Source organism: Chiloscyllium punctatum, chromosome 6, assembly GCF_047496795.1.
Source record: "Chiloscyllium punctatum isolate Juve2018m chromosome 6, sChiPun1.3, whole genome shotgun sequence".
Classification (NCBI taxonomy): Eukaryota; Metazoa; Chordata; class Chondrichthyes; order Orectolobiformes; family Hemiscylliidae; genus Chiloscyllium; species Chiloscyllium punctatum.
Window position 1 is genome coordinate 42568901 of NC_092744.1, and position 13641 is coordinate 42582541.

The 13641-nt window shown below is 40.7% G+C and overlaps 1 protein-coding gene across 7 annotated transcripts in view; it reads right to left on the bottom strand.

The window, feature by feature from the left end:
- Window positions 1-13641, bottom strand: part of opa1 (OPA1 mitochondrial dynamin like GTPase) — a 130048-nt gene that overhangs the window by 26181 nt on the left and 90226 nt on the right. For all 7 annotated transcript variants that reach the window (XM_072572547.1, XM_072572544.1, XM_072572543.1 and 4 more), the window contains one exon: window positions 11575-11685. In XM_072572547.1, coding sequence (XP_072428648.1) covers window positions 11575-11685 — 111 coding nt within the window. The remainder of the gene's footprint in view (window positions 1-11574; window positions 11686-13641) is intronic.

Consider the following 13641-nt stretch of genomic DNA (forward strand, 5'->3'; position numbering starts at 1 on the left):
CAGCCCCTGAGCTTGTCTAACAAGTTTGAGATTACTGGTCCCTGTGTGGATGACAGTTGGAGCTGTTGGGTGTTGAGCAAACTGACCATAGTACCATGGTATATGGAGCCATTTAAAAAGTGGGGCAGAAAAGAGAAATGTAGCTGTAATTGATGTTAGCATATATAGGGAAATAGACACTGTTCTCTGTGGCCAGGATCGAGAGTCCCGAAAGCTATGTTGCCCGCCTGATGCCTGGGTTCAGGATATCTCATCTGGGCTGTAGAGGAATGTGGAGTGGGAGGGGAAGATCCAGTTGTCATGGTTCACATAGACACCACAGTATAGAGAGAGAGAAAAAGAGGAAAGAGGCTCTGCTGGAGCCACATTAAAAAGCAGAATCAAAAAGGTAATAATTTCCAGATTACTACCTTAACCACGAGCAAATTGGCACGTCAATGAAATTAACGATTCATGAAATTAAATCAAAGATTCATGGGGCATTGGTGCCTGTACTGGGGAAGGAAGGAGAAATTTCAATGGCACAGGCTACACCTGAATTATGCTGAGACCAGAGTCTGGCAAATTGCATAATTAGGGCCATAAACCAAAGGTGGGGGCTCAGCTATATGGAAAGCTATGGGAAAATTTAAAGGGTTGGGGTCAGAGGCTATTAAAGATTGAAAAGGACAGAGAGATCAGGAACCTAACCTCAAGCACAGCAGATGAGGGGACAATAATGAAAAGGGGGCAGTCAATGTTGGACTGAGGTTTTATATAAATGTGCACAGGATACGACAGAAGATAAATAAGTTGTCGCGCAGTTTGAAATTGGCAGATATGATATTGTGGGTATCACAGAGACGAGGCCACAAGGGGCTTAGAGCTGGAAACTAAACATCCAAGGGGTGCAACCAAAAAAAGAGAAAATGATGGAAAATCTCAGCAAGTCTGGCAGCATCTGTAAGGAGAGAAATGAGCTGATGTTTTGAGTCTAACTACCCTTTGGTTTCAGATTCCAGCATCCGCAGTAATTTGCTTTTCTCCAAGGGGTACATCCTATTGAAAGGACTGGCAGATAGGCAGAGGGGGTGGAGTTGCCTTGTAGTAAGAAATGAAATTAAGTTGACAGTAAGAAGTGACAAAGAGCCACAAAACACAGAATCTGTGGGGGTAGAGTTCAGGAACTATGAAGGGAAAAAGACCCAGGTGGGAGTTATGTACTCCAAGCACTGTGAGGAAGAAAATAAATCAGGAGTTAGAAAAGGCAATTAAGAAAGCCACTATTACAATAATCCAGAGGGACTTGAATACACAGGTAGACAGGGAAAATTTGGTTGGTAGTAAATCTCAAGAAAAGGAAATTGTACAATGTCTATGAGGGAACAGGCAATTTTGGATTTGGCAATGTGTAATGAGGCAAACCTGATTAGGGAGCATAAGGTGACGGAACCCCAAGGGGAAAATGACCAAAACATGATAAATTCACCCTTAGTTGAGAGTGAGAAGCTGGGTTCAGATATATCACAATTGAGTAAAGGTAATTATAAAGACACGAGGGAGGAACTGGTCAGAGTTGACTGGAAGGGGAGCTTAGCAGGGAAGACAGTGGAGCAAAGGCAGGCGTTTCTGGGAATAATTCAGGATGCACAGTAGAAACTCATCCCAAGAAAGAAAAAAAACATTACATACAATATAATAATACAACATACAAGTAAAAGAAAGAGTATACTATATGGTCAAGATCAGTGGGAAGCTAGAGAATTGGGAAGCCTTTAAAAACCAGCAGAGGAGAAGTAAAAGAGCAATAATAAGGGTGTGAGCAGGGATGAACTCTAAAAGTAAGCTAACTAATAATATAAAAGAAGATTGTAAGTTTTTTTTCAAATATCTAAGACAGCGGCAAGCGTGGACATTGGACCACTTGAAATGGAGAGTGGAGAAGTAGTAATGGGGATTAAAGAAGTTGTGGAGGAATTGAACAGGTACTTAGCATCAGTCTTCACTGTGGAAATGATACAGCATACTTGAACTTCCCAAGACCTTCCCCACACCTCCACGACTTGCCTTTAAACAACCACCAAACCTCAAACAGATCATTGTTCGAAGCAAACTGCCCGGCTCTCAGGACAACTCCATACAACCCTGTCACGGTGGACGCTGCAAGACGTGTCAAATTGTGGACATAGATACCACCATTACGCATGGGAACACCTCCCACCTTGTACATGGCAGGTACTCATGTGAGGTAAAAACTCATGTGACTCAGCCAACATTGTCTATCTTATATGTTGCAGGCAAGGATGCCTGGAGGCATGGTACATTGGGGAAACCGAGCAAAGGCTACGACAACAGATGAATGGGCACCGCACAACAATCAACAGACAGGAGTGTTCCCTCCCAGTTGAAAAACACTTCAGTGGTCCAGGACATTCAGCCTCGGACCTTCGGGTGACCATCCTCCAAGGTGGACTTTGGGACAGGCAGCAGAGGAAAGTGGACGAGCAGAGGCTGATAGCTAAGTTCGGTACACATAGGGAGGGCTTCAACCGGGACCTTGGGTTCATGTCACATTACAGGTGATCACCATTGCACTACACACACACACACGGACACAGGTAAACACAGACGCGCACACAGACACCCACACACACCCTTACAGACACACACAGTCCCACACACGCAGCCCCTCACAGACTTAAGACACACTCTCACACACTCTCACACCAGACAGACACACACACAGACAAAGACCCACATGCACACATATATTTTGTGTGGTGAATTTATTTGTACTTGCAGAGTTACGTTGCACTTTGCTCAAAAACTGCATACATTCATGTAGAACTCTGAGCTCAAAAACTGCATGAATTTATGTAAAACTCTGTTATCTCACTTTTTAGATTGGAATCAATCTAAACATCGGGTCATAGACAGAGAACACAGGGGGCTAGCACCTTCAACATATTGTCTAGCTATCACCAATGTTAACAGCTAACCCGAGAATGCAACTTTTAAAAAAAAAGGGTTTTGTGATTTACACATGAAAGAAGTGAAACTATCACTATATTCTAACAGATGAAAGGCTTAACAGACAATCAATTCTTCAATGTATAATTTCAGTTACATCACACTGCAAATTTTTGCCATAAATTCTGTGTTACGATCGAGCCCTCCACAATCACCTGATGAAGGAGCATCGCTCCGAAAGCTAGCGTGCTTCCAATTAAACCTGTTGGACTATAACCTGGTGTTGTGTGATTTTTAACTTTGTACTTGAACTTCAGCAGAGTCAGGGGACAGAGGTGAGTGCAGTGACCATCTCGGAGGAGAAAGTGCTGGTGAAGCAGAAAGGTCTAATCATTCAGACTTGATGGACTACACAGCAGAATTTTAAATGAGCTTGCTGAGGAGATCGTAGAGACTTTGTTGGCAATCTTTCAGCAAATAATGGAGTCAGGAAGTGTGCTAGAGGACTGGAAAATGGCTAATGTAACATCCCTGCTTATGAAGGGAGAAGACAGAAAACTGTAGGCTGGTTAGTCTGACCTCAGTCATTGATCAGACTTTAGAATTTATTGTTAAGGATGCATTTGTGGAGTATTTGGAAGAGTCACGGGTTGTGGGCAGCACAGTGGTTAGCACTGCTGCCTCACAGCGCCAGAGACCCAGGTTCAATTCCCGCCTCAGGCGTCTGTATGGAGTTGGCACATTCTCCCCGTGTCTGCGTGGGTTTCCTCCCACAGTCCAAAAATGTGCAGGTAAGGTGAATTGGCCATGCTAAATTGCCCGTAGTGTTAGGTGAAAGGGTAATGTAGGGGAATGGGTCTGGGTGGGTTGCACATCGGTGGGTCGGTGTGGATTTGTTGGGCCGAAAGGCCTGTTTCCATATTGTAAGTAATCTAACCCAATCTAATAAGGCTGAAACAGCATGGCTTTATCAAGAGGAGAAGTTGCCCAATAAATCTGCTAAAATTCTTTGAGGCAGCATTAAGCAGTTGAGACAAAGGAGAGCCTATATGTGAGATCTATTTGGATTTCGAGAAGGGCCTTGACAAGGGGCCACATAGGAGACTGTTAAATCAGATAACAGCCTCTGCTTTTTGGAACAAGGTACTGGCATGGAGAGAATGGGGATCAAAGGGTCTTTTTCAGGGTGACAGCTGGTGATTAGTGAAACTCTGCATGGGGTTTGTGTTGGGACCATAACCATTGACTTTAAAAATTAATGATTTGGACAAAGGAATAGAGGGCATCGCTTGCACATGATACAGAGATAGGTGATAAAATAGGTAATCTTGAGGGAGCAGGAAAATTGTAGGCTGGGAAAGTGGGCAAAGAAGTGACAGATGGAATACAATGTAATGAAGTATAAGGTTATGCACTTTGGGTAGGAAGAATAGACGCCTAGAGTATTTTCTAAATGGGAAAAGGTTTTGGAAATTTGAAGCACAAAGGGACTATGGAGTCCGAGTTCAGGATTCTCTGATGTTTAACATGCAGGTTCAGTTGGCAGTTGGCAATGTTAGCATTCATGTAAAAGGGGGCTAGAACACAACAGCAGAAATGTTGGTCAGACCACATTTGGAATATTGTGAGCAGTTTTGGCCCCATGTTTAAGGGAGGATGTGATGGTTTTAGAGGGGGTCCAGACAAGATTTACAAGAATGAATCTGGTGATGAAGGGCTTGGCATATGAGAAGTGGTTGAGGACTTTGATTCTGTATTGGTGGAGTTCAGAAGGATGAGGGGGTATCTGGTTGATCGGTCTGGAAAGAAGGGATGCGGAGAAGATGTTTCTGCTAGTAGGAGAGACTAGGACCTGAGGGCACAGCCTCAGAGTGAAGGAATGAGCGATTGCAATTAAGATCAGAAGGAACTAATTCAGCCAGAGGGTATTTAATCTGTGGAACTCGTTACTGCAAAGGGCTGTGGAGGCTAAGTCATTCAGTGCATTTAAAACAGACCTAGATAGGTCCTTGACTGGTAAGGGGCCCAAGGGTTACAGGGAAAAGGCAGGAGAATGGGGTTGAGAAACATAGCCATGACTGAATGGCACACCAGACGGGTCAAATGGACTAATTCTGCTCCTATATCTTATAGACTTATGGCTTAATAAAGGAATGCAGAGCAATGGATAAGTTCATAGAAGTAACATAATCTTCAAGGACTATTATCAGACTTTTAAACCATTGTTACCAGAGCCATGAAATAGTTTCTTTTTAATTCTACAGCAGAGAAATAATTGAAGGGATTTATCATACTATCGCTGTTTGGTAATCTTAGTTTGCTGACAGTTAGGAACAAAATTTATTACCTGTCAACAAAACCCAGTGGAGTGTTGCTCTAACCAGCGTGGAAAGGCTCAGTTGTTTGCCATCACAGCCAGAAAAGGTGCCCTGAACCAATCTTACTGATGCTCTAGATAACAGAACTTAGCTACAGTAACAACAATTTGTAGTTACTAAGTGCCTCTAAATGACTTAGTAAAATATCCCTAAGCACTCACCAACAGTCCTATCAAATAAAATTTGACAACAAGCCACATAAGTGATATTGAAGTAGATATTTAGATGCAAAGTATTACTTGGCTTTCATGTCATTTCCTGGAAGCCCAGTATTTCCCCAGCCCCCTTTCTAAAGGGCCTATGTTCACTTTAGCCTCTGTCTTCCATTTTATAAATTTAAAAAGCTCTCACTTTCGATTTTGATATTACTTGCAAACTAACCCTCAAAGTTTATTTTCTCTCCCTTGCTTAGGTAAACTTTTATTGGTTTTTTAAAAACTTTCCCAATTCTGTATTGTGACTATTTTTTTGCCACATTGTATGCTTCTCTTTCTTTTTGACTTGATAAATCCTTAATTACCTTGGTTAACCATAGTTGATTTATCCCCTGTTGAGGCACCTACCCCCTTACTGGAATATACCCTTGCTGTCAGTCATAAGTTATTTCCTATCTACCATTGTGCATCAACCATCTTTACATCTAACTTCATTTCTGCGTGTACTCCAGCCAATTTTGCCTTCATTCCTTTGTAATCACCCATGCTTAAGTTCAATCAGGTCATTTCCAACCCAAGTTTCTCACTCTCAGATTAATGCTAATATTTTTCATGTTATGGTCACAGTTTCCTATGGGATCTTTATTCGGAGATAATTTAGTAAACTTGCCTTATTACACATTACCAAATCCAAAACAGCCTAATCTCTGGTTGGATCCAAAACATATTGTTCAAGGAAACCTCATCAAACACGAGGTCTCTCCTGTGACTCCACTTACCAACTTCATTCCCCCATCTAAATGAAGATTAAAATCATCCACAATTAACGTTGCCTTTTTTACATGCCCTCATTCTCTCCCGATTCATTCTCTGTCTTATGGTCTAGTTATTGTTAGGGGATCCATGGATTATTCCCCTCAATGTCACCCTCCCCATGTCATTTCTTACCCTCGCCCATATAGATTCTACATCTTCCGATCCAAAATCATTGTTTGCTAGCTGAGGTAATGAAAGCTATCTCACCACTTATTCCTTTTGAAAATTCACATGTCTTTACATTTACTTCTGTGTTGTCTTTTTGTAACCATGTCTCTGGAATGGCTATAAGATTACTCCCATTAATTTATATTTGTTCTAGTGATTCACTTATTATGTCCATTTATGTGGAGATTCATTAATTTTGTCTTTTTTTAAACCATTTTCTGCCCGTTTGACCCTATTTTCTGTTTTTCTATGTTTGAAACACCTTGGCCCTCCAGTCCCACTCTGGGTGTTATTATATAAATAGCTGCCCCGTAATGCTGCCAATATGCTTTTCCTTTGTAAGTCTTCATTCCTTGCTCAAAAACCATCCTCTCCTCCAATTAGTTTAAAGCCTGTTCTATTGGAATAGCCCCTTTCAAACCCAGTACTGATGCCAGTGCCACATGAACTGAAACCCATTCCTTCCCCACCAATCTTTGAGCTACACATTTAAATCCTTGACTTCATTTATCTAATACCACCCAAGGTTCTGCTTACTAATTTATCTCTAAACTGTTTAAATACTTTCAGCAGAAATTCCTTTCTAGTCAAATCAATGTAAATTGTAACAATGTGGATTACAACAATGGGATTTCTCCCCTTTCATGCCAAATCCTATCCATCCCAGAGGAGATACCAATGTGGAGACTGGGCAGGAAACGCAGCCTTCGGTGGGGAGGAGGCGAATGCGTGTTAACGCATGTGTGTTCATTGTGTGGGTGTGTCTCAGCATGCATGCGCATGTGCGCTAGTGAGTGCGTGCATGTCAGGCTAAAAGAGAGTTGGTGTGAGTGTGTCAGTGTTCGTGTACATGTGTGTTTGTGCAAGTGTGTCAGGGTATGCATGGAGAAAGAGAGAGTCGGGGTGTGCATTGAGAGAGAGAGTTTGTCGGGGTGTGTGTTGAGAGAGGGAGTGATTGTGTTGGGGTGTGCATTGAGAGAGAGAGTCAGAATGTGCATTGAGTGTGTGTGTGTGTGTCAGGGTATGCATTGAGAGAGTGTGTGTGTGTATTCTGGTGTGCATGGAGAGAGACAGAGAGAGAGAGTTGGGTGTGCATTGAGTGTGTGTGTGTGTGTGTCAGGGTGTGCATTGAGAGTGTGTGTATCAGGGTGTGCACTGAGAGAGTGTGTGTGTGTTTCAGGGCGTGCATTGAGAGAGTGTCAGGGCGTGCATTGAGAGAGAGAGTTGGGGTCTGCATTGAGAGAGAGAGTTGGAATGTGCGTTGAGAGTGTGTGTGTGTGTGTGTGTGTGTGTCAGGGTCTGCATGGAGAGAGAGAGTGTTGGGGTGTGCATTGAGAGTGTGTGTGTCAGGGCATGCATTGAGAGAGAGAGTAGGGGCATGCATTGAGAGAGAGAGTCGGAATGTGCGTTGAGAGTGTGTGTGTGTGTTGGGGTATGCATTGAGAGAGTGTGTGTTTGGGTGTGCATTGAGAGAGAGAGAGAGAGAGAGAGAGAGAGAGAGAGAGAGAGAGAGAGAGAGAGAGAGTCGGGGCGTACATTGAGAGAGGGTGTGTCAGGGTGTGCGTTGAGAGAGAGAGTCGGGGTGTGCGTTGAGAGGAAGTCGGGGTGTGCATTGACAGAGTCAAGGTGTCCGAGTGAGAGTATGTTGGTATGTTTTTTGGCCCATGTTGCGTGAGTCGTTGTGTACATATGTACGTGTCGATGTGCAGGGTCGGTTGTTGTATAACTATGTTGGTGTATATGTGTGTTGGTTTATGTCAGGATGTGTGTGTCAAGGTGAATGTATGTGTTGATGTATATTGGTGCGCCTGTGTGAGGGTGTGTATACGTGGCACAAGTATCCCCCAATATATCCCCACAGATATCTGGCTATATGAAAGAGTTGACAGGAATAGGGGCCAAATGCTAACAAGTGCGACTAGATTAATTTAGGATATCTGGTCAGCACGGATTGAGGGGTGTGTTTCTGTGCGCTTTAACTCTATAACTAGGTGTTAGTACACGCCTGTGTGGGGCGCTGGTGGGGAATTTCAGAGCGTAAGCTCTTCTTGGCTGCTAAAAACAGCCACCAATTGTTAAGTTGTTTAAACTGGAATGTTCACAAGGCCAGAATTGAAAGAGTTTAGATATCCTGGTAAATGACAGAGATGGGAAGGACAAGGTAATATAGTAATTTGAAAACAGGAATGGAATTTGAAAAAAAAAGCACCGCTTAACCAGGAACTGGTAGGGATCAGCAAAAACTGGGTGGTGCTTGAAAACTGCAATTAACAGATGCCTGAAGAATTGTTCTAATAATTGGCCAGTTCAATTACTTCAGTGACAATAACCAAACAAGTTAAAGTATTCAGCTAAGCTATAGTTGCATTTTCATAAATATCAATTAAAGTTATTCAGGATATTAGCATCTTCCTTCGCAACAAAAGCAAAACATGTTCGGTATCATGCCTGAAAAATGCATGTTCGATGCACTTTATGACAGTTGACTACTATTTTAGTTATAGTAAATACTGCCACTTATTGATCAGAGACAGAACTGCAGATTGCTTTCTTCATCCTTAACAGCATAAAGGCTAGTTGTAGGAATTCTGAATATCATATGCTTACCACGAACTACCTTGATATATAAGAATGCTGTTTAATTATTATTTCAATGAAACACCATCTAAAAATTTCAGTTGAAAGCTATATTTAAACATTGTCCCATAATTTGCTGTCAACATGCCTACTAACATCAGCTATTATTTATGCTCAGGCACTACTTAATTTCAAGCAAGGCCAGAAAAATAAAACAGTTGAACACAGAGAACTAAAGGTTGCTGTCCAAGATGCTTCACGCAACAATATTCTACTGTCTGGGTCATCACTTAAATAAATTTTCAAATGTGAAACTGTTGTAGACACGTGTTAGAAATGATCAAAGTTCACCACAAATTTGAATTAGTCTAAAGTGACACAAGGCAACTCTTTTGTAAATATTTAAAGTTTGTATAATTTTACTTCATTCACAGGATGTAAGTATCGCTGGCTGGGTCAGCACTTTCTGCCCATCTCTAATTGCCCTCAAGTTTTGGCCCTGGATTTTGATCCAGTCACACTTAAAATAAAGCAATATATTTCCATGTCAGGATGGCAAGTGGCTTGGAGGGAACTTATAGCTGGCAGTGTTGCAGGGATTCTGCTGCTGTTGTTGCTCTAAATGGTTTGGAACATTTTGTTGAAAAGGTTTAGTGAATTTCTGCAGTGTACCTGCTACAACTAAGTGCCAGTAGAGGAGGGAAGAATGTTTGTGAATGTGTTGCCAATTAAGTAGCCTGCTTTGTCTTGGAGGATATAAGCTTCCAAGTGTTGTTGGAGCTGCTCAGGTGGTGAATTAGCTCACTGCAAGATTCCTAGCGTCTGACCTTCTCTTGTAACCACATATTTCAAACAGCGATTGCAGTCCAGTATCTGGTCAACTGTAACCCCTAGAATGTTGACATGGGGGACTCAATGAGAGCAATTTCATTGGATGTCAAGTGGCGATGGTTAAATGCTCTATTGTTGGAAATGGTCATTGCTTGGCATTTCTGTAGCTCAAATGATACCCATCAGCTGAAGCCTGGATGATATCCAGGTCCTGCCGCATTTGGACAAGGACTGCTTCAGTATCTAAGGAGTTAACAATGGTGCTGGACATAATGCAATCAGCAGCAAACATCTTCACTTCTGATGTTATGATGAAGGGAAGGACATTAGTGAAGCAACTGAAGATGCTTGAACCTAAGACACTATCCTATGGAACTGTCCCTACCTCTGAGCCAGGAGATCCAGGTTCAAGTCCCACCTGCTCCAGAAGTGTGTACTAACATCATTGAATAGATTGATTAGAAAGTATTCTGTGAAACCCCTGCAGAAATGACTGACTTGTAATAACCACAACCGCCTTCCTTCGTGCAAGGTCTGACTCCAAACAGCAGAGACTTTTCCACTGACTTTGACTGACACCAAATTTGCTTGGGCTCCTAGATGCCAAACTTGGTGAAATGTGCTTCAATGTCAAGTTGAGATACTCTTACCTTTTCTCTGTTGGTCAGCTCTGGATTAAACAAAGCAGCTGTGAAGAGATTCTGTTAGCATTGTGGTAAGCATTAATTAGTATATATGAACTTAACTGGACACTCAAAATTAATTTCAGAAAGTATGTAGGAACATTTTTTCTGGTTTCAGTTGTTTTTGGAGATTTTAATAATATAAAATTATAAATAATGCATTTTCTTTAAGCTTCTTTCCTTTTCTTAATTAAAGCTTTCTTATCTTTGGTTCATGCCTCTTTCTGCAACTTATTTGCCATTTAATTCATCTACTAAACCTCACTTCCTTCTCAGTCTTTATACTAATAATTTTCAATCTGATTAGTTAAGGATACACAGTTGCTTGCCTTATTCACCCTTATTTCCCTTTATCATCTTGTACCTACGGTGAGTGAAAATGATACAGCAAGACTAACGACAGCCATAATTCATCACTCTGCAGTAGTAAAACAGGCTACCATTTCATACAAAGAAAGTATCTGGGTGAATACAAGGACAGCTGTGGACATTTTATACATACATTGTTTTATTAAAACAAAAATAGTAAATATATGTTATTTATAGACATGAATAAAGTAGATTATTTTATAAAAAAATGTGTCAATCATTAAACAAAGTAACATTTATAACTCAATGAACAGCTGTAAGTAATTGAAATAAAACTAAATTAAAATGCAAGCTCATATTATTACCTATATACAATTCCTTCCTAACAAATATATCTGATTTGATTATGGCTTATACTCAAAAATGCAAATTCATGCCTATAAAAAAAGCAACACGTGTGCTCTCACAAAATAGCTACTGCAAACTGAAAACTCTTTACTTCAATCTAAAGTGTCTATCCACACTGCTAGTCAAACCTGACTCTTGCCTTTATAATGAGCATTCAGGAAAATCAAAAGCACGTTGGTATCAATGTTCATGTTTTAGCGAGATCTGAATCAGGTTAGTGAAATATCGCATTCACTTGGAAATCATATCGACGTAATGCAACAATGTAGTTAGACAGCACAAGTAAAAATTATTACTCACTGAGATCTTCTGCTAGTTGAACTCTCCTTCCTGTTAGCAGCTGAACCTTTTTAGCATCATCTTCAGCAAAGTCCTCCAATACTTCCTTTACATTCTTTTCAAGACGTCTCACTAATAATGGTGGAAAGCATAGCTATTTAGATTTTAAGATCTTGACAAATGGTGATTTTCAAAGAATTAAGTGCGAAACATCATGTCTATTAAACTGTTGCTGTTGCGACAGCAATGAATTACTTTGAGTCAGTTTTAGATATGGGCTCCATGCTGCCGGCTCGGTAATGAGCAATATATATCTGCAGGTACTTAACTTATCACTGATATCTGCCAGTTTTGAGAGAATTAAATTGGCTATTCCTTACTGTATGACAAATATAAGTAGGTAATCATCTTTCACTTTAAAAAAGATTTATCAAAAACTATTACATATTTTACACAGTGAAAATCAGTGGTGCACAATACTTTTGCTGGATTATGGTTTTCTATAATGTATCATTAGCAACATGTCACAAAATTACAATGAGAAAGGAAGAAAACCTGTCAGAGCCACTGTAAGATACAGACAACAGATGAGTGGCAGATGAAAGCTTTTGTTGGGCAGTTCATTTTTAAAATATGAATTAACATAGTACCAACATTGAGTCTATGCTAAGACATAACTCCTGACAGCAGAGAGGGTGAAGTTGATACAGAAGAACTCTAGTGACACCTCCAACAGCATTTTCTTATAATTCTGTTCACTGCCTCATACAACGTCACACTGACAAAATGCAAAAATGAAATTCACAGCGATAACAACTTGATAAACTAATACAGATTTCATGTGGAAAAGTGTAGTGCAGGAAAAGCACAGCAGATCAGGCAGCATCCAAGGAGCAGGAGAGTTGATGTTTCAGGTGTCAACTCTCCTGCTCCTCGGATGCTGCCTGACCTGCTGCTTTTTCTTCCAGCAACACCCTTTTCAACCCTGTTCTCCAGCATCTGCAGTTCTCACTTTCTCTCAGATTTCATGTGGTTAAAGTCAGAAAATTAATATGTCAAAACCTATCCAAGGGTCCACATTTCAAAGACAGCATAGAAACCAACCCCAATTACTTTCCACCGCTACTTTTAAGATGGAACACATAAATTACTTATAATCTTGGGTGAACATTTATGCAAGAGATATCTAACTGTGTTCACAAATTCATGTTACCACAACAAAAAATAATTGGTATCCAATTTGAAAGTTGGAACACTTCACAAAAATATGACAAACTCGGTACCAACTTCATTGTATAATCTCTGCTCATCTACAAGCGGTAACAAGTGAATAATTCACCTTTTTATTTCAGATTCTCAGTTTATTTAGATGTAAATTCCATATTAGTTGTATTTTTCATAGATCTGGAGCATAGTTGTGATTTATTTTTCCTGGCTCCCCTGTTGGCTGTTATTGTTAATGTCCCTCTCTCCTCAGATACTCCACTCTGTTATAAATGTGCTATCACTCCACTCCTTAAAACACCAACCAATCTCCAAGCTTTCCTTTCTGAAGACCTTGAATACATTTTTACCTCCCAAAGCGCAAGTCCCTTCAATCATGTTTCTGTCATGGCCACAATGCTAAAATAGCTAACATTAAAGACTCAAATGGCATTCTATGTGACTATGACAAGAATAAATTATCCCACTTTGTTCTTCTGAACCTGACTGCATACATCCAACACAGTTGACCAGACCACTCTCATTTGAAGATTTCCAATGACATTCAATGTGGGGAAGCTTCATTCATCTGGCTCCAAGTGTTTCTATATAATCATGAGCAAAGAATCATCCAGGTCTCACAACATTAACTTTGGTATCATCAAAGGTTGCACTTGTTGCTACTGATAATCTCCACATGCCCCTCAGTAACGTAACTTGAAAATACAGCATCAAAGTTCTCATATATGCTGACAAGGTTCACCTCCACATCGCCACCACTGGTCTCGATTCCTCTCAATGACTCTAAATTATTGGTTTGCTTTCCCAACATCTCATACTAGATGATCAAAATTTCCATCACTGAAAAATTTGTAAGGTCAAAGC